Source organism: Oncorhynchus gorbuscha, linkage group LG03, assembly GCF_021184085.1.
Source record: "Oncorhynchus gorbuscha isolate QuinsamMale2020 ecotype Even-year linkage group LG03, OgorEven_v1.0, whole genome shotgun sequence".
NCBI lineage: Eukaryota > Metazoa > Chordata > Actinopteri > Salmoniformes > Salmonidae > Oncorhynchus > Oncorhynchus gorbuscha.
In genome coordinates this window covers 47,024,195-47,044,079 of record NC_060175.1, presented here as the reverse complement: position 1 = coordinate 47,044,079, position 19,885 = coordinate 47,024,195, and the positions used below count along the sequence as shown (strand labels likewise).

The 19,885-nt window shown below is 41.1% G+C and overlaps 1 protein-coding gene and 1 long non-coding RNA gene across 4 annotated transcripts in view; one reads left to right on the top strand and one right to left on the bottom strand.

The window, feature by feature from the left end:
- Positions 1-7,745: 7,745 nt before the first annotated feature.
- The window catches only part of LOC124031445 (6-phosphofructo-2-kinase/fructose-2,6-bisphosphatase 4-like), a 28,682-nt gene continuing 16,542 nt past the window's right edge, over positions 7,746-19,885 (top strand). Inside the window, exons 1-5 of one of the 3 annotated variants that reach the window (XM_046342683.1) lie at positions 7,746-7,924; positions 18,812-18,928; positions 19,072-19,168; positions 19,376-19,439; positions 19,638-19,712. In XM_046342683.1, coding sequence (XP_046198639.1) covers positions 7,876-7,924; positions 18,812-18,928; positions 19,072-19,168; positions 19,376-19,439; positions 19,638-19,712 — 402 coding nt within the window. In that variant the 5' untranslated portion in view covers positions 7,746-7,875. Of the gene's footprint in view, positions 7,925-17,079; positions 17,317-18,811; positions 18,929-19,071; positions 19,169-19,375; positions 19,440-19,637; positions 19,713-19,885 lie in introns of those variants that run through there. The other 2 variants (XM_046342682.1, XM_046342681.1) reach the window with 2 other exon arrangements.
- On the bottom strand, positions 13,137-17,414 carry LOC124031446. Its single transcript, XR_006838128.1, has 2 exons — positions 17,046-17,414; positions 13,137-13,528 (listed from the first exon to the last, which is right to left on the bottom strand). It is a non-coding gene; the product is annotated as an uncharacterized LOC124031446 (long non-coding RNA).

The following is a 19,885-nucleotide window of genomic DNA, read 5'->3' as shown; positions in this document are numbered from 1 at the left end:
GGTTAAGCCTAACTGGTCTGTGTAGAGCAAGGGCTGGTTGGTACACGTCAATGCAATAGAATCCTACTCCCATGCATTCTGCCTACAAGAAAATCTCTTGCATAGTTAATTTTGTTTTGATATGTTGCATTGAAAGTGGCTAATATTGCGTTGATTCGATCAAATTTGCCACAGTAAAGGCAAAACATTGTGTTAACCGGGAAAACTCTAGAACAGTGGTCACCAACCTTTGAGTTAAAATCACTGAGTCAAAATGCAAGCAGAGATCTACCGCTTAGACTTTTTTTTTTTTTTACATTACTTTAAAAAAACGTAAGCCTATGCAACATTAACCAATTAAAAACAGTACTGTAGCAATGAGGTTTGTTCAGTAAGCTATAGGCCCAATATATTTTCATTGCATATAGGCTTTTCTTCAATTGCCCTGCCAAGGCATTGTTGTTTGGGAATTCGAGGTAGGATACTGTATATGATCACACCGGTAATAGATCAGTTGTTGTATTACTTATGCGGCACAGCTGAGTGAGCATACATTTAAATAATTTGCTTTTATTTTATTGGGTCGATGGTACCTGAATCTATGGTCAGTCTCAGCAGAGCGAGAGAGCAGCATCCGTCCGCTCTCCCTTTCCTCCACTGACACGGACCAAAAAGGGAAACAGTCTTCCAGCTGATGGCGAAAACTTGAATCGCACCACATTATTTCTGCCTCATGTACAAATTCATGTTGTTCCTCCTATGAACAGAGAAAGTGAAATATTCTTCTATATTAAAAAAAAGCCTCAAGCCTCTAATAATAACAAAGCAAAAGTCCCCTCTCCTACCTTACCTACCCACCCACGACTTGTCTATTCTTAATACCACCTGGCGCACTAACCAAAATACAGGGGGTGGTCTGCCCAGGTCTTACCTAGTGTGCATAGACAGAGTACATACTACGGGTATACATATGTATGCCCGCAGGCCTCTTGCCTAAGCACTCCCAAGGTGCCTTCCCCTTCCCCCCTGGGAACAAAAACAGAATCATTACTAATGTAAAGTGAACAATTTCAATAATCAAAAACATAGTCAATTTGACATCCATATATGTCTGCAGGACGGGCTACAAACTACTTCACAACAATTAAACAGAAAACCAACGAAACACAGGACAAACCAAGAAGCTCTCTCTCGTAACAAAGGAACACTGGCTTTTAAAGCTGCAGCAGGAGTCGGTAATTGCAGACAACTGTATCCCTGATGAGAGGGCGGGATCAGAGCTCCAATCTGCTGGGGCCGACCAATCAGCTGCTTGGGGGAATTCAGGAAGCCATTTCCTGAAATGCACACAGACATATAAACAAACAAACCCAAAACACAGAAACTGGGGAACGTAACATCAAGCCTATCGATACACTTTCCCACTCAATCATTACTGCTGCAGTGCTTGTTGTAGCGCTCAGTGGTAATAGGAAGAACACACATTTTATGGCTTATAAAAGTGTTGAATACAAAGAGTATGAACTTCAACATGAACTCACTCATAAAAACAGCATATCTTTGCTCTATTCGTCTCTCATGGTTTTAAACATTTTGAAATCTCACAGTATCAACTTTGTTGTAGCTTTCTTTTATGTCTGCTACGTTACTGCAGACATGGTAATCTGAGCCATCTGATTGGCCAGCGGTAGGCCTATAGTGCACTTGATTTGCTCTCTCGGCCAGCGGGAAGGCAGAGTTTGTACCTTCAGACAAATTAAATAGTTCAAAATGGCAACAGTTCGCCTACCCGCCACACAGGGAAGCTGAATCGGGTGCACTGGGCGCCAACATCCCGAGATGAATAAAACAAATAGGAATACAAGGCTTTATCTTTGTTTTTTTACAGAAGTGTTTGGCGACCGACTTGGAATGTGATTGCGATCGACCGGTTGGTGACTAATGCTCTAGAAAGTTGAGTGAAGTTCAATCTCGTTCTTCTCGCTGTGGGCTGATATTATTTCTGTGTGGCAGTCCTTAGGGAACTGTGCAGGAGTCTCGGGCCTACTGCGTGCCTATCACAGATCATACACCTTCTCAACATTTTGGTGCATGATGGAAATGATGATGAGGAAACTAGACAGACCAACCATGGACTGTCTGAAACCAGCACATTCTGGTGGTGAATTTCTACCTGAGACTTATCTCAGGAAGAAACTTACCTCATGCTCAAACTTTTGTTTTTTACTTCCAAGGCACGGCTCCAGTGTCTCACTGGATCATGGCTTCAGCGAACCTGGTCTGACTTGGGGCCAAGTTCAGGCCACTGGTACTTTTCAGCCTGCATTTACATAAATGGGTTAACTCCTTCTATGGTTAACACCTGCTTACTAAGCAACTGTCTTGATTACGCAGACTTTGATTCTGCTTGCTCCGAGTTTGATTCTGCTTGCTCCGAGTTTGATTCTGCTTGCTCCGAGTTTGATGCTGCTTGCTCCGAGTTTGATTCTGCTTGCTCCGAGTTTGAATCTGCTTGCTCCGAGTTTGATTCTGCTTGCTCCGAGTTTGATTCTGCTTGCTCCGAGTTTGATTCTGCTTGCTCCGAGTTTGATTCTGCTTGCTCCGAGTTTGATTCTGTTTGCTCCGAGTTTGATTCTGCTTGCTCCGAGTTTGATTCTGCTTGCTCCGAGTTTGATTCTGCTTGCTCCGAGTTTGATTCTGCTTGCTCCGAGTTTGATTGTGCTTGCTCCGAGTTTGATTCTGCTTGCTCCGAGTTTGATTCTGCTTGCTCCGAGTTTGATTCTGCTTGCTCCGAGTTTGATTCTGCTTGCTCCGAGTTTGATTCTGCTTGCTCCGAGTTTGATTCTGCTTGCTCCGAGTTTGATTCTGCTTGCTCCACACACTGGTGTGGGGTAAGTCTCAGGTGGAAATGCCCCATAAGTTATCCGTTGTGTTTTATTACAACGTCTTAGTCCTTTATTCAGGGATTAAAACAACCTTTGAAAGACTTTGTCCTGTTAATTACTTAGGACTAAAAGAGATGAATTCTAATGTACACAAACTCAGAGTCAGGGCAGTCTCACTAACACAGAATTGGCTCAAAGGCATCAAACTCAACATAGGCAACTCCAATTGTCTGACAAGTTTCCTCAAATAAGTCTTCTTCCCAACTAACCCGGATGTCATCAAATGCTGGCTAGGAATTATAGTTTAAAATGGGTACTTCTACAGCTTGCCTGCACACTTTACTACAATGTCTGTTTTTTTCAAGGTCCTTCATGCAGACCAGGGTAATCTCTGGGGAATATTACCCTGATAGATACTGTAGAACAACAGTCACTGTCCTGTTGGTGAGATCAGGGCAGCCTTATGTAACCGGATGGTGGCTCAATGTTGTGATGTGGAAAGCTGACTTGTGTCAGCCTTGAGAAATGACTTCTTTGTTTTTGTTTGGGTTTAGTGGGTTTAGGACTACTTCAGTAGAGCCTAGAGCCTTCGGCGCCTCTCAACTCTATCTTTTTTGTTATGTTTAATTTTTATTTATTTTAATGTAACCTTTAACTAGGCATCCATATAAGGTCACTGAAAGGTGCTTGGGACTGTCTACAGATTTGATCAAAAGTGTATTTTTAGGTTATGGAGAGAATATAGTCTACTTGGTGTACCTGTCAACCAAGAAATAAGACATTGCCCTTTATTGATCTCCAAACTGTAAAACCAGAGTAATGATCATACCAAGGACATAACTGACTGTTCATTGTGAACAAGGATTCTTAATGAAGCTTTGTGAGGTAGTTATAAATAGGAGAAATGGAGCTGTTATTTGGAACATAGCCATTTGACTCTCAGAGTTCTTCTCTGGAAGGTCATCCTTGTATGTTTAGAATATACCACAATAAAGCACCTTTCCCCTACTTCCAACTCACACGGTTGTTGCCCTCTGGTGTTTGGGGAATGGGATGGGAAAGTTAGTTGTTAAAATAGTTTTGGGCTTTACTGTTGTCAATATGGGATATCGGCCATGCTTATACGTGGCTCAAACAGATCATGACCTCACAACTGTTGTTTTGTTCTAATGGATATTTTCACAGACAGATTCTCAGATATGGCTTTCTACACCAGAGGAATTAGGGCATAAAAGGAAGGTTTTGAGTGACAGTTCACAGATAGTATGCCACTTAATTTAGCCCTACTTCAAAGCCTGTGTTTTACCTTTTACATTTTGTTGGATGAAACAAAAATACATTTTTTTTAAAGAAAAAAAAAGAGAGAAGATGTATTTTTCCTCTCTGAGAGTCATTTCCTCCTCAGGTGTGACATGGAGGTCTTTCAAAATCACTACTGCAAATGTACTCTGTCACAATGGATGATGAAACCTGGGACTTTCTCTTTCAAAACTGTTGTGAGTAAAAGATGGTGACTGGCATGATGACTATCAACTCCTTAACAACGTGTGTGACCAGAATACCTTAGCCTAACTAACCCTGAACCAAACTCTATCATAAAGCATTTGTTAGTTGTTATTTCACTTCAAAGCAGCTCCTCCACAACTCCCCCACAAACACTCTCTAGCATACTCAATACAGTCATCGCAGCAGATACATGAGAGCAGGAGGCTGGTATGGATGGTATTTATGGTGCCTCCAGCAGTGGATTGGACACAGCGTGTTTAGCCAGCCCTGGACACAACATGCTGCCAGAGGCTAGAGTTTGGGAGGGGGTTAGAGGGGATACCGTATCTGGAACGGAGTAAGAGGGGGACCGATGGGGGGGAAAGGGGATGCTTATCACTATGGTCTTTAGGAAAGAATGTGGTGAGGAACAGGAGTCAAGCCATTCTAATGCACAGTGATCTTTATTTCTCTCTCTCTGTGTCTGTTGTTCTTTCCTCTTCTAACTTTCTCACTCTCTTCCCATCGGCCTTTTACTCTAGCTTTCTTTACCTCTCTGGCATTATGATGACCCCCTAATTTATCCACCCCTCTATCTTGTGCTCACTTACCAGCCATAGACTAGGCATAAAATAGTAGACGTAAATCCAGGGCACTGAAATTAGTATGGTATGTTATGTTTGGTGTGGTTACGTGAGACTAGGGCTGTTCTCGACTAAACATAATCTTGGTCGACCGAGAGTCGCCTGTTCTTTCAACCAATCTATTGGTCGAAATGTTAAAAGGTGTATTTTTCACTACAGTATATAGACACACCCTATGTATTTTAATAAAATCAACTGGCCTATACTGTATATAGGCTAATTAGCTTGTTTTAGGCTTTAAGCACACTGTGATTAATAGCATTATTATGACACACAAATGACTCAAGAGAGAGCCAGAGATCAACATAGCCTCATAGCCTAACCTGAAGAAAAAAACCTGTTCCCTATCCTCCCCCTTGCTGATGACCTTAGCTCCTGAAGTTGCCGGTAATAGTCTACACCACTGATCGGCAACCTTTTCAATTTGGAGTGTCAATTTATCTTACCATTTCTACCAATCTGCATACCAGTTATGATTTAATTTCATTTATAATAAAATCTTTGTATCTCAATATCATTATCATGTGGTTAATCAAAATTCCAAAAGTAACTTCTATTGTCATTGCCAACTATGTAGGATAAACATAGCATACATAAAGCCAACAAATAAAATCATTGCAACCTGCAGGTAGAAAATGTCTTAATCAAAAGAAATATCCTATAAATCACATTAGCTACGCATGGCCTGTCTGCAAGAAACTTGAAACATTGGATTGTGAACATCTAGCTTTAGCATTTTATCAACTTCGCAACTACTTACTACGCTTTAGCTACTTTGCAACTACTAAGCATGTTAGCTAACCCTAACCTTAACCCTTTGACCTAACTCCTAACCTTAACCCTAATCTTAACCCTAACCTTAACCCCAATCCTAACTAATGTTAACCATCTAGCTAATGTTGGCGTTAGCCACCTAGCTAACGTTAGCCACCTAGCTAACGTTAGCCACAACAAATTGGAATTCCTAAAATATCATACGGTTTGCAAATTCGTAACATATTGTATGAATTGGAATTCGTAACATTTTACGAATTGCAATTTGTAACATATCATACAAATTGTAATTCATAACATATCATACAAAATCGATAATGGACATCCTCAAATTAATGCATACCATACTAAACATAACATATGATACAATTTGGAGTGTTACACATTTACATTTACTATCTTACGTCTACCCCTGAGTCCAGGTTGCACATACATAACCAGCAATTCTGTCTCTCTCGCTCTTTCTCATCACATCTTTCTCATCACATTTTCCTCCCCAACACTGGTTTCATTTAACTGTCTTTATCTTTCCCTCATCCCTTTCTCTTCATTTGTCACAATGCATTTACTCCAATATTATTGTTGAGTAGAGACAAGACACAACATCCTGTGCTTGACAATTAGTGCCATTATCAAGGCAGTGGTGATAAGGGTATCATTAGAGCAACTGAAATAGCTTTCAGTCCACATAGACGGGTCACATGCTGCACTGTTATCTCTGCTGGGCAACTGGGTCACATTGTTAGGTGTGTGTGTGTGTGCGTGTGCGTGTGTCCACTTAACCCATATAGCTCAGTTAGGGTCGCTACTAAATCAATGGGCCATGTAAATCACAAAGCAGTTCAGATTAGGTTTACAGCAGTTCAACTTTCAGTTGCACTAAGAATATTTTAATTCAGATTCCTACTATGGTAAACTAAATCTCCCAGGGAAAACTTCAATAAATGTGTTCTTGGACTCCCTTGAAGTCCTTAGCCTATATCTCAGTCTATATATAGTCTGCAACATGTACACAATATTTACAGAAGTATGTGGACACCGTTTAAAATTAGTGGATTCGGCTAGTTAAGCCACACCCGTTACCGACAGGTGTATAAACTTAAGCACACAGCCATGCAATCTCCATATAAAAAACTTTGGCAGTAGAATGGCCTTACTAAAGAGCTCTGTGAATTTCAACTTGGCACCGGTTTTGGCGGATGCCAAGAGAATGCTACCTGCCCCAATGTATAGTGTCAACTGTAAAGTTTGGTGGAGAAAGAATAATGGTCTGGGGCAATTTTTCCTGGTTCGGTCTAGGCCCCTTAGTTCCAGTGAAGGGAAATCTTAACGCTACAGCATTCAATGACATTCTAGACGATTTTGCGCTTCCAACTTTGTGGCAACAGTTTGGGGAAGGCCCTTTCCTGTTTCAGCATGACAATGGCCCCGTTCACAAAGCGAGTTGTATACTGAAATGGTTTGTCGAGAGCCCTGACCTCAACCCCATCGAACACCTTTGGGATGAATTGGAGAGCCAATTGCGAGCCAGGCCAAATTGCCCAACATCAGTGCCTGACCTCACTAATGCTCTTGTGGCTGAATGGAAGCAAGTCCCTGCAGCACTGTTCCAACATCTAGTGAAAAGCCTTCCCAGAAGAGTGGAAGCTGTTATAGCAGCAAAGGGGGGACCAACTCCATTTTAATGCCAATGATTTTGGGATGAGATGTTCCACAAGCAGGTGTCCACATACTTTTGGTCATGTAGTGTATGTTGAGTAGGCTACACAGCATCAGTGACCTGTCTTAGACTCATACCTGACTGTCTTTGATCTCATTTGAAATCGTGGCATAAACTGAAACACAATAGTGAAAAATAAGTATCAACATGTTAGTCATCTTGAGAAACTGAATGGTCAGCCTTGCAATCACCCTGAAGTAATTCAGCAGAAGTGGGTGTGTGCATAAATAGTCAACAATTTCATCACACAGCTCAAGTTGAGCTCAAGTAGACCTCAACTGGCTGCACCATGTTTCATTCAGTGTGATTGCCCCGCACTCATCAGACGCACACACCACAACCAACCTCTGAGCTTCAACGTAGGCTACATCAGAACTAAACACGGAGGATGAGAGGCTGCAGTCGTTCCAAAAGCACGCAGAATCTGGATCAGACGGGTAAGGAATTTGGACTTTAGATATCAAGGTTCAATATATGAATGCATCCATTCGACCAAAACTGGGCTGTGAATAACTAAGTATCGGCTCTGCGGAAGACGTTAACAAGTGCCAATGTCATAGGCGGTATGTTGTTTTGACGCTGAAGAAATCCCTTAGAGTGACGATAATACAATCTGTTTTGAAGACTGACATCCACGAGAAATTACCACACTGACATATGTTATATATTGCCCATAAGCAGCTATTTAATTCGAAGCTGACCTACAACAGATGCGTAGCCTACACGTCCATTTATTCAACACAAAACGCGGTAGGTTCATAGGATGCAGTGTAAATGTAGCTTGCAATATATGGTCAAAGCTTGACAATTCATTTCTATAGCCTAACAGGATTAGGCTACTGGTGGTTCCCTGAGGAAGGGTATAATGTAATATCATGCATGAGGTTATTGTGGCCGATTTGAAATGACCGTGCTGAATTTATGCAAAATAGTTTAAAATGTATAACCACCCACTTTGGAATCTGTTTAATGAAAAGCAACGTATACTGAATGAGGAACGACTATGATGAATATATTCTATGGCAACGATAGACATGCTAGGATACTGATACCCATTGGCATTTGTAGGCTAGTGAGTTTACCCATGTTATTACGTCATGTGGCTTCTCCACTGAGTGTACAAAACATTAAGGACACCTGCTCTTTCCATGACATTGACTGACCAGGTGAAAGCTATGATCCCTGATGTGCCACTTGTTAGTTCCACTTCAATCCGTGTAGATGGAGAGGACACAGGTTAAAGAAGGATTGTTAAACCTTGAGACTATTGAGACATGGATTGTGTATGCGTGCTATTCAGAGGGTGAATGGGCTAGACAAAAGATGTAAGTGACTTTGAACCGGGTAGGTGCCAGGCGCACTGGTTTGGGTTAAGAACTGCAACGCTACTGGATTTTACATGGGTGTTACTCAATATTAGGAAAGTGTTCCTAATGTTTGGTATACTCTGTGTGTATCACAGCTGAGATGTGGGAAGGGTTGTGTTAGACTCACTTTCTGTTCATTATACAATGTAGTGTAGAAGGTCCTTGCATTATATCCTCACATATGTCCTGGAAAACCGCCTCACTGTGGAGTTACAACTGCACCAAATGCAAGACTGTCAACTTGATACAAACTGTGTTTTCACTGCTTCCGTTTCTCATAGGGCACTGCTAAGCCAATGGTGACTCTTATGAATGACAGGTGGGCTTGCCAGGAAGCCTACCTGGCAGGTTGAGACATCAAGGAATTTACGTAGTGGCTAAAGCTTACTGTTGGAAGTCAAAACCTGTTCTAAACCAGATTGATGCTGACAAAGATTTATCAGGTTGGACTGGTTAGATAATGTAAATACAACTACAGCATGCACATACAATCATTCTAAAATGGCACAAGTCTTTCAGGGCAGGTTTGAATGTCATTTGCTCAACAAGGGTAGCAGAGCTGTATTTAGTGTGTAAGGCACATGCAGTATCCGTAAGAAGGTCATGGAAAAACCTCCACAGTATTTACTGTGCGTTTATTTGTTGTCATAGTGGACAGTCTGAGTAGCAACCTGTCTCACGCTTTGACATGGCAAGTTGTTTACAGGGATGCCGTAGTTTTTTAAACGTTTTTTTTTAGGACAGTCATTATTTTGAAATCTGAAATGCTTACTCTTCCTTCCCACTAACCATGGTCTAGTGCATAAACAGAAGGCATGTATTATAAATGTACATATCACAGCCAGTCAGGGCATTTGAGAGAAGATGCCTGTAATGCTTAGACAACATTTGAGTGAATGTGTTCACCTAAAAGGAGCCACAACTTGCTTTGCTCAAAATAGATTTATCTTCTTAGACTTAGAAATGGTTAAAACATTGTCAATATACAGTGGGGAGAACAAGTATTTGATACACAGCCGACTTTGCAGGTTTTCCTACTTGCAAAGCATGTAGAGGTCTGTAATTTTTATCATAGATACACACAGGTCAACTGTGAAAGACTGAGTCTAAAACAAAAATCCAGAAAGTCACATTGTATGATTTAAGTAATTAATCTGCATGACATAAGTATTTGATACATCAGAAAAGCAGAACTTAATATTTGGTACAGAAACCTTTGTTTGCAATTAGAGATCATATGTTTCCTGTAGTTCTTGACCAGGTTTGCACACACTGCAGCAGGGATTTTGGCCCACTCCTCCATACATACCTTCTCCAGATCCTTCAGCTTTTGGAGCTGTCGCTGGGCAATACGGACTTTCAGCTCCCTCCAAAGATTTTCTATTGGGTTCCGGTCTGGAGACTGGCTAGGCCACTCCAGGACCTTGAGATGCTTCTTATGGAGCCACTCCTTAGTTGCCCTGGCTGTGTGTTTCGGGTCGTTGTCATGCTGGAAGACCCAGCCACGACCCATCTTCAATACTCTTACTGAGGGAAGGAGGTTGTTGGCCAAGATCTCACGATGCATGGCCCCATCCATCCTCCCCTCAATACGGTGCAGTTGTCCTGTCCCCTTTGAAGAAAAGCATCCCCAAAGAATGAGGTTTCCACCTCCATGCTTCACGGTTGGGATGGTGTTCTTGGGGTTGTACTCATCCTTCTTCCCCCAAACACGATAGGCGGAGTTTAGACCAGAAAGCTCTATTTTTGTCTAATCAGACCACATTCCTCCTCTGGATCATCCAGATGGTCATTGGCAAACTTCAGGCGGACCTGGACATGTGCTGGCTTGAGCAGGGGGACCTTGCGTGCGCTGCAGGATTTTAATCCATGACGGCGTAGTGTGTTACTAATGGTTTTCTTTGAGACTGTGGTTCCAGCTCTCTTCAGGTCATTGACCAGGTCCTGTTGTAGTTCTGGGCTGATCCCTCGCCTTCCTCATGATCATTGATGCCCCACGAGGTGAGATCTTGCATGGAGTCCCAGACCGAGGGTGATTGACCGTCATCTTGAACTTCTTCCATTTTCTAATAATTGCGCCAACAGTTGTTGCCTTCTCACCAAGCTGCTTGCCTATTGTCCTGTAGCCCATCCCAGCCTTGTGCAGGTCTACAATAGTATCCCTGATGTCCTTACACAGCTCTCTGGTCTTGGCCATTGTGGAGAGTTTGGAGTCTGTTTGAGTGTGTGGACATGTGTCTTTTTATACAGGTAACGAGTTCAAACAGGTGCAGTTAATACAGGTAATGAGTGGAGAACAGGAGGGCATCTTAAAGGAAAAACTAACAGGTCTGTGAGAGCTGGAATTCTTACTGGTTGGTAGGTGATCAAATACTTCGGTCATGCAAATTAATTACTTAAAAATCATACAATGTGATTTTTCTGGACTTTTGTTTTAGTCTCTCACCGTTAAAGTGTACCTATGATAAAAATTACAGACCTCTACATGCTTTGTAAGTAGGAAACACTGCCGATTTTGCAGGTTATCAAATACTTGTTCTCCCCACTGTAATTAGCTAATGTAAATTGGTATTTATATCCAAATTCAATGTGGCTTGTATCACAGTAACTAATATGTTTACAGCAGCCATCGCTCCAAAACTATTAACTCAGTGGTCAGTTGTGCTTTCATTTTTTAATTTTTTTTATACCAACACTGGTGTTCTTCCAAGGGATTGCAGTGGCATTTGTAAACATGGTTACCATAGCACAAGACAAGGTCATTGCAATACCAGAGAATAATGTGGTCAGAAAATGCAACATGAGCAGGTTTAAATGGAAAAGGAACATGACATTTTTGAAATTGAAGAAGTATGAACTTTTAGAGAAGTTGCTTGATCCTGCGGTTGGTTGTTGTGGCACTGCCTACCTCAATCATGTTCATCACTGTTATGACCCTTGGGTGCCAATTATAATCACTATGAGGTGTATCCACTATGTGTCCACTTCTGAACATTGTGCATGCATTGGTTATTGTGTATTATTATCACCAAGTTTTCTGATCCACCATCCAGTTTAATGTATTATTAATTCTTCAAAGGCTTAAGCCTAGCTAGCCCAATGCTGCCATCTTATGAACATGAAAAACACTACCTGTATTGCAGAGGGGTGCCACAGATTAAAGGGTATACTAATGTACTAAGCATGACCATTTACATATCAGCGTATTAATAATTCTCTCCATTGTGATTAGAACAGTGTTTTGGAAAAAAATCTTAAGTGTTTATATATCTCTTTCTGACCAACATGGTGCCCCCATATTTGTTTTCCACCATAATATCTATGTATTTTAGAGCCCTTGTGTATCTTGGTAGCATCTCAACCTTCCTTTACTGTGTCTGTAGTAGCCTAGAGTCATCTCATAGAAATAGACCACCCAAAGATAGAATCCATGGATTCTATCTGTGTTTGTTAATCCAGGTCTTGGGGACCAAAGGGGTGCACGTTTTTGCCATAGCACTACACACCTGCTTAAACCCCTCACTGCAAATCAAGGTAGACAGTTTGAAGTTGGATATTCTACAGATATTCACGCTTTCAAACCGCTTGCGCCACAGACTCTAAATAAGCCACGATTTGGACATTGATTAACTTTCCAAAACTAATAAACATGTGGAAATGTGAGCTGCATTTTGTATTCCTAGTTGAATTAGTTATGGAGCGTAACAAAGTACAAACTTTTTTTTACATTTGAATTTCAATAGCTCCTTGGTCATGTGACCTAATGACTTCAAACAAGGTGCAGAATGTCCACTGACTGCCCTTATGTATTGCACACCCTTTAGTTTGTCCATTTTCATATCACTCGATTTTACATTCATTTTTCAGAATTTAAAACTTCAATAGCTCATTGGTCATGTGACCTGCTGAACTCAAACAAACTTCAGAATGTTCAGACTACTGTACTGTAAAATCACGCAGTGTAATGTACATTTTTCATTTCAATAGCTCCTTGGTCATGTCAATTTACACACCTAAGCATGCAGTGGATATACACCCATATTACATAACCTCTAGTCATGTATCTTCTATATTGTTGTACATTAATATTACTTTGACAATTTAGGGGGTTCAGTCCAGTGTTGTGTTAACCCTTTTCTTTAATATTTATCTAGAACTATCAATTATTATAAGTACATATTTTTCCATAACAAAAAAAAACTTTATTTAACAGTGGTACACAATAGGAGAAAGGAGATTATCTGTCTCTCATCGTTAATATCAACCATAAAAGCACAAAGTATGAGAGTCATGTTTTATTAATTGTCCAAAGCCGGGATGGAGAGTAAGGTGGGTTTGCTGGTCAATACAAATACTGAACATGTAACCGCAGTAATGGTGGCCAGAAAATCAATGAAGAAAAATGGGATATTGACAAATTAAACAGAAGTTTGAAAAGATTAAAAGTCTACAATATGTCAGACACTTTACTTCAAATAAGTACAAAACATTTCAGTGTTCACTTTCTCTTTATCCCTGGTTGATGCATTTCCGAGCCTCTTCAGTGTGGATGGGGTATAGCATACATTTTCAACAACAGACATCACTTCCAGCTTGTGTTCTTCACTCTGAACTCTTTGTCTTCATTCCTCGACACAACACATGGAACCACTGTTGTCATGCATAACATTCAATCTAAAACAAAACGTAACACGTTATAAATAATATCAATGCAGTATGACATTGGCCATCCTTTGTTATATCATAAATTGTCTTACATGCAGTCACTTGTCAAAATATTATAAACGGGTTCAATAAAGTTATTAACCCAGTCAGTCTTTGGGCCTCATCCAGGTTCTTTATCAGTGGCACACATGAAGCAGTTGTTGGCCTTGTTGAACTCTGAAATCATAGGCATGAACTGAACATATGGCTGTCCTACACGACTACATAAAAATAAAGCATTTACATTTACTTTGAATTAAATGTCATTACATACCAGACATTTTTTTTGTATATCCTCAGCCATTTATTTTCACAGTTGTTCCATGTGTTTTTGTGAGGGTTCTATCTATATCAATATTTCTCAAATGTTTGCCTCGCCTGGTTCACCAACTACTTCTCTGATAGAGTTCAGTGTGTCAAATCAGAGGGTCTTTTGTCCGGACCACTGTCAGTCTCTATGGGGGTGCCACAGGGTTCAATTCTTGAGCCGACTCTTCTCTGTATACATCAATGATGTCACTCTTGCTGCTGGTGATTCTCTGATCCACCTCTATATGAATATGTGGAGAACTACAAATACCTAGGTGTCTGGTTAGACTGTAAACTCTCCTTCCAGACTCACATTAAACATCTCCAATCCAAAATTAAATCTAGAACCGGCTTCCTATTTCGCAACAACGCATCCTTCACTCATTCTTTCAAAAATACCCTCGTAAAACTGACCATCCTACCAATCCTTGACTTCGGCGATTTCATTTATTAAATAGCCTCCAACACTCTACTCAGACTGCATCCAGTTTGCTATCACAGTGCCACCCGTTTTGTCACCAAAGCCCTTATACTACCCACCACTGCGACCTGTATGCTCTCGTTGGCTGGCCCTTGCTTCATATTCATCGCCAAACACACTGGCTCCTGGTCATCTATAAGTCTTTGCTAGGTAAAGCTCCGCCTTATCTCAGCTCACTGGTCACCATAGCAGCAACCACCTGTAGCACGCGCTCCAGCAGGTATATTTCATTGGTCACCCCCATATCATTTACAAAATAGCCTCCAACACTACTCAACAAATAGGATGCAATCTATCACAGTGCCATTCATTTTGTCACCAAAGCCCCATATACTACCCATCACTGTGACCTGTACGCTCTCGTTGGCTGGCCCTCGCTTCATACTCGTCGCCAAACCCACTGGCTCCAGGTCATCTACAAGTCTCTGCTAGGTAAAGCCCCGCCAAGTATATCTCACTGGTCACCCCAAGCCAATGCTGCCTTCCCTTCCAGTTCTCTGCTGCCAATGACTGGAACGAACTGCAAAAATCACTGAAGCTGGAGACTCATATCTCCCTCACTAGCTTTAAGCACCAGCTGTCAGAGCATCTCACCGATCACTGCACATAGCCCATCTGTAAATAGCCCATACCCATACTGTATTTATTTATTTATCTTGCTCCTCTGCACCCCAGTATCTCTACTTGCACATTCATCTTCTACACATCTACCATTCCAGTGTTTAATTGCTGTATTGTAATTACTTCGCCACCATGGCCTATTTATTGCTTTACCTCCTTTATCCTACCTCATTTGCACATACTGTATATAGACTTTTTCTACTGTATTATTGACTTTTTTTCATTTTTTTTTTCATGTGTAACTTTGTATGTGTCGAACTACTTTTATTTTGGCCAGGTTGCAAATGAGAACTTGACTCAACTAGTGTACCTGGTTAAATAAAGGTTCAATTAGAAACATTTGGGAGGGGATTTTGGGGAATTTCTGTACAACTTCCTTGGCCATCTACACCCCCCAAAAAAATTGTTTTTGACCAAATTGTCACAACAGCTAACCATTCATTATTGAAAATCTAACTATCAAACCTGTATTACAAAGACCCCGCAGCTGAAGGTGTCCTGCTGCATGGTGTGAGTTTTCCCCTCCTTTCCACTTTATGTCCACCCAGTTGTCTTCCATAGCAGGATCATCTCATTTTGAAGTATTCTCTTTTTAAAATATAAACCTAATGGAATTCTGATTTAGTTATAGGCAAATGAATAAATAGGCCAAAACTGAATGCTGATTTCCTTATCACTATAATCTAGTATAGGTCATTTCCTTTTATGCCCTATTCTACACACAGCCTAAATTATAGGCACTGAACCATTTACAGGAGAAAAATAGCATACAGCATCCAACCCTATCACAGAGTGAATAAATGTAGAGTGTTTTGTTATATAAAATATTTGTTCCCATAAATACAAAGGAGGATGTCTCTCCTCATACCTCTGGCACTTTAGTCAGACTGTGTAAGAACTTTATGATGGGGCCTGCAATGGAGTTCCCATTGACTAAGCACCACGGAGACCAATCAGGAGAGAGTGCATACAGGTCAAGGGTGCAAATTGGAAGTCAAGTGGTGTGTGTGCCTTTTGGATTACTCTCTCTTTAGAGAACCCCTGGGGTTCAAGTCAAGAGCTACCCTTCCCCTTTCAGTCTGCTCTGTGCATGTCTGAAAGTGACAGCCAGCAGCCAAAAGTTTCACAGTATGTCATAAATTATTATACATATGAATGGAAAATGCTAATATGTATTCGCTCCAGTACAATGGAATAACTATAGTCCACTGACTACATAAGGGTAGTCAGTGCACATTCTGAACCTTGTTTGAAGACAGTAGGTCATATGACCAAAGAGCTATTGAAATGTAAATTATTTAAAATAGTGCGAGATGTAAATCGACAAAAAAAAAGAGTGTGCAATGTGTCTATGCCATTGGGTTAGATATAACCAGTGTTGAACGTTTTAGGAGTAATGACTGAAGAGCTATTGACATTTGAAAAATTAGATTTGTAAATATGTTGACGGTCCCTAACTGCTGTTGGTGGATGTAAGGAAAACTACAGGCGAATATCCAACCTGAAGCTGTCTTCACCCCAGTTCTCCTTGGGGACCACTACGTTGCACATTTTTGTGTTCGTGCTAAACTGGCATACCTGATTCAATTAGTCAAGGGGTTGATGACAATGATGGGTTATTCTAAACGGTATATGATGTTTTATGCGTCAACTCAACTGAATACTTGAGTAGTCCGAATAATAAAGGGATATTGGTGTGCATGTGAAACGTCTGGTGGTCCCAGAGGAGAGGGTTGGGGTATTTAAGGTTGCGTTACGTTGTAGTCTGTTTATCGTAATAACTACATATCAGTTTATAAAAATTTAAATAAACAGGCCTACACGGATAGGTTGTTTTTACAGACTCAATTAATTATTCATTGTCCGTGCTTGTAGCTTGATACAATAATACCATCGATGCATAGGGGAATAATGACGTTGAGTAGTGCGCCATTAATCCCAGTATAAACTTGGAAGATGGAAAATGTAATTGCATTTTGTTAATGGCAACTCTGATGCTTACTTGCAACAGCGTTAATTCATTATTTCAGAGCAAATGTATGCGCGTATTTTTGAGAGATTATGGTAGGCACATACCATAATGGTTCCTTAGTCCATTATGCCAACCACCAGCAGACCTCATCAAACAGCACTGATGCGAGTCAGATCTCCTGTAACGCTCCAACAGAAGCAAGGCTCCGCGCCACAGTAGCAGAGGCCACCATGTCCTCCGTGGTAGTCGGAATGGAAGCAAGACCATCAAACGCTGCAACGCCGCGGGAACTAACTCAAAACCCGCTCAAGAAAATCTGGATGCCATTGCCTTGTGAAAATGGCCTTCTTGATAAACGCATTTGTCAAAGAATGGGTGCGTATAACGATCGGTAACGTGTTTAGACAGCAAGCCGGTTGACTCGCGCATTCTAATATTCGAGCAGTGTATATTGTAAAATTGCATTTTATTAATCGCTAGCTAAATCCTCTTATGTCATTGTGACGTAATCAACTTCCGTGCTTTCTGAAAGACGTGGAGAAAATGTATTTATGGCGTGACCTTAAGTCTTGGCAATCGATTATTGATGATCGTTGATGCCTGCGTCTGATTACTGACTGGTCATGGCTAGAAGGTATTCTGTTTTTGTCAAATTAAGGTACTTTCACGTTTCGTAGCAGGTTAGGAGAATTTACACAGGGAGTTATGAGAATTAACGTAACGGGTTAGTTGAATTAAGGTCCATGACCCTACTGACTCTGTTCTAACAGCCCCTTGAACCATAGAGCTATAAAATAACGTACTTGCTCCCCTCTCCGGGCCAGAGCATCGTTATTTGCTTCTCAATTTATCTGGAATACTGTGTCTGTCTTCTCCCGACTTGTAAAAGAATCAGATCCCACAATATCAACCCGAGGGGTTGAATATTCTGGTTATTTCAAGACAACTGGGAACAACCTGGGGGGGCGGAACAAGGTCACATCATGACAAGTGATCATCTGGTTGGAAAGACAACAGTTCTAGAAAGATGCCCAAGTTTCCGAGTTGGATTTTTCGCAGTCGGAGCTCGTCCCCCCCCTAAGTTCCCAGTCGTTTTAACCGCACCGAAGTCGGACATTTCCATGTTCCCAGTTGTTTTGAACGAGGCATTTAGTGGCAAACTAGGTCACTTGTCTGCTTGATCAGGCTGTAATACACAATTAAATACAGCCTGAAGCATTTGTGTGTAAATGTTCCTTACAACCCAGAATGTTGAATAAAAATACATTTGAATTTGCTCTGGGGGGTGGTGAAACTTTTGCATCCAGCCAAACAGAAAAGCAAGGCGAAACAATTCAGGCATTCTTGAAAGTCAAGACAATCCTTGTCTTGCAAATAAAAAAATATATAGTTGAAAAAAAAATGTGGTATAGAGCTTTATAGTTCGGCTATATGATGACATCACGTGCCCGTGTACCTTCAAAGTTATGAATACATCATAATTTATTCAAAAAACAATTTCGGCAACATTTGTCACAAAGATAAATCCACCTGTCGTTTAATTAAAAATGTGGATCTTTAGAAAATGTCTCCAATATCTGTCATTTCAGTTAAATGTGTCACTAAGATTTTATTTTGTGACATTGCTTTTGTAGAATAAAGCTTGTTCATTGGACACCTGCCTAGTGTCACAGTGGAATTGCCCAGGTAATTGCCCAAATGGTCCTAAAAGCATTTAGGAAAAAAGTCATCCAAGCCCTTCCCTTCCCTGCCACAGCCTGCACTGTTTGTTCATGCTTATGTTTCAGTGGCAGTCTCTGTCCAAGTAGAATAATTATAATAACCTGTAGAATCATTCTATTCTCCCCCGTCTCCTCTCTTCCATGTGCAGTATGTATGACCAACTGTCCCACCCTGATAGTGACGGTGGGCCTCCCGGCCAGAGGAAAGACCTACATCTCCAAGAAGCTCACCCGCTATCTCAACTGGATCGGCGTGCCAACCAAAGGTACCAACGTTCAGCCCTTATACCTGAAATTCCATTTCCGTAATCTAATCCACTCACACACTGACATGTAAGAATGCCGCTGAACAGTCAATAGTTGCATGCTTTACTTTTCTAGATACTATCTCTTTCTCTCCCCCATTTAGAATTCAATGTTGGGCAGTACCGGCGTGAGTGTCTGAAGATCTACAAGTCCTTTGAGTTCTTCTGTCCAGACAATGAGGAGGGCTTGAAAATCAGACAGTAAGAAACATTTCCAATGCTTTGCTCCTCCGCTGTGGAATCACTGATCAGATCCTCTTGTCCTTGAATGCCCCAAATTGCCTAACAATATCATCTTATATTGTTATGTACCTGTTTTTAACCAGCGTCTGTGAGTTTTCTTTGCTAACCCATTAGTGCCTCTTGTCACTGCTGCCTCTGACTCAGTTTCCCCACTCTTCTTTGCAGGCAGTGTGCGTCAGCAGCACTGAATGATGTCAGACAGTACCTCGCTGATGGAGGCCAAGTTGCTGTGTGTACAATCTCTCTTTGAAGAAAAATATCACATTTGAAACTCCAATGTAGCAAGATTATGTGCACATTAACATTGGGATGGGATATCCCGTCATGAAGTACTTTGATATCGCACTGTGTATTTGAATATGGATTACAGTGCAGGTTCTCAGTCTGAATTGCGAGTGATGGTGTGTGTGTTCTGTTATTTCTCCAGGTGTTTGATGCGACTAACACCACTAGAGAGAGGAGAGAGACCATCATTGCGTTTGCTGAGCAGAATGGCTTCAAGGTAATGTTGGTGTCGTTGGTGGTGCTCATGCTTGTGGGTTGACAATGTCACAACAAAAATGTGGGCGTAAGGTTAAAGGTTGTTTTCATCCCGATCGGTCAGATGGTTAGCAACAATGACTAGAAGCTGCTGTGGTGAATCATATATGGCTTGTTTCAGCTAGTTGTATTTTG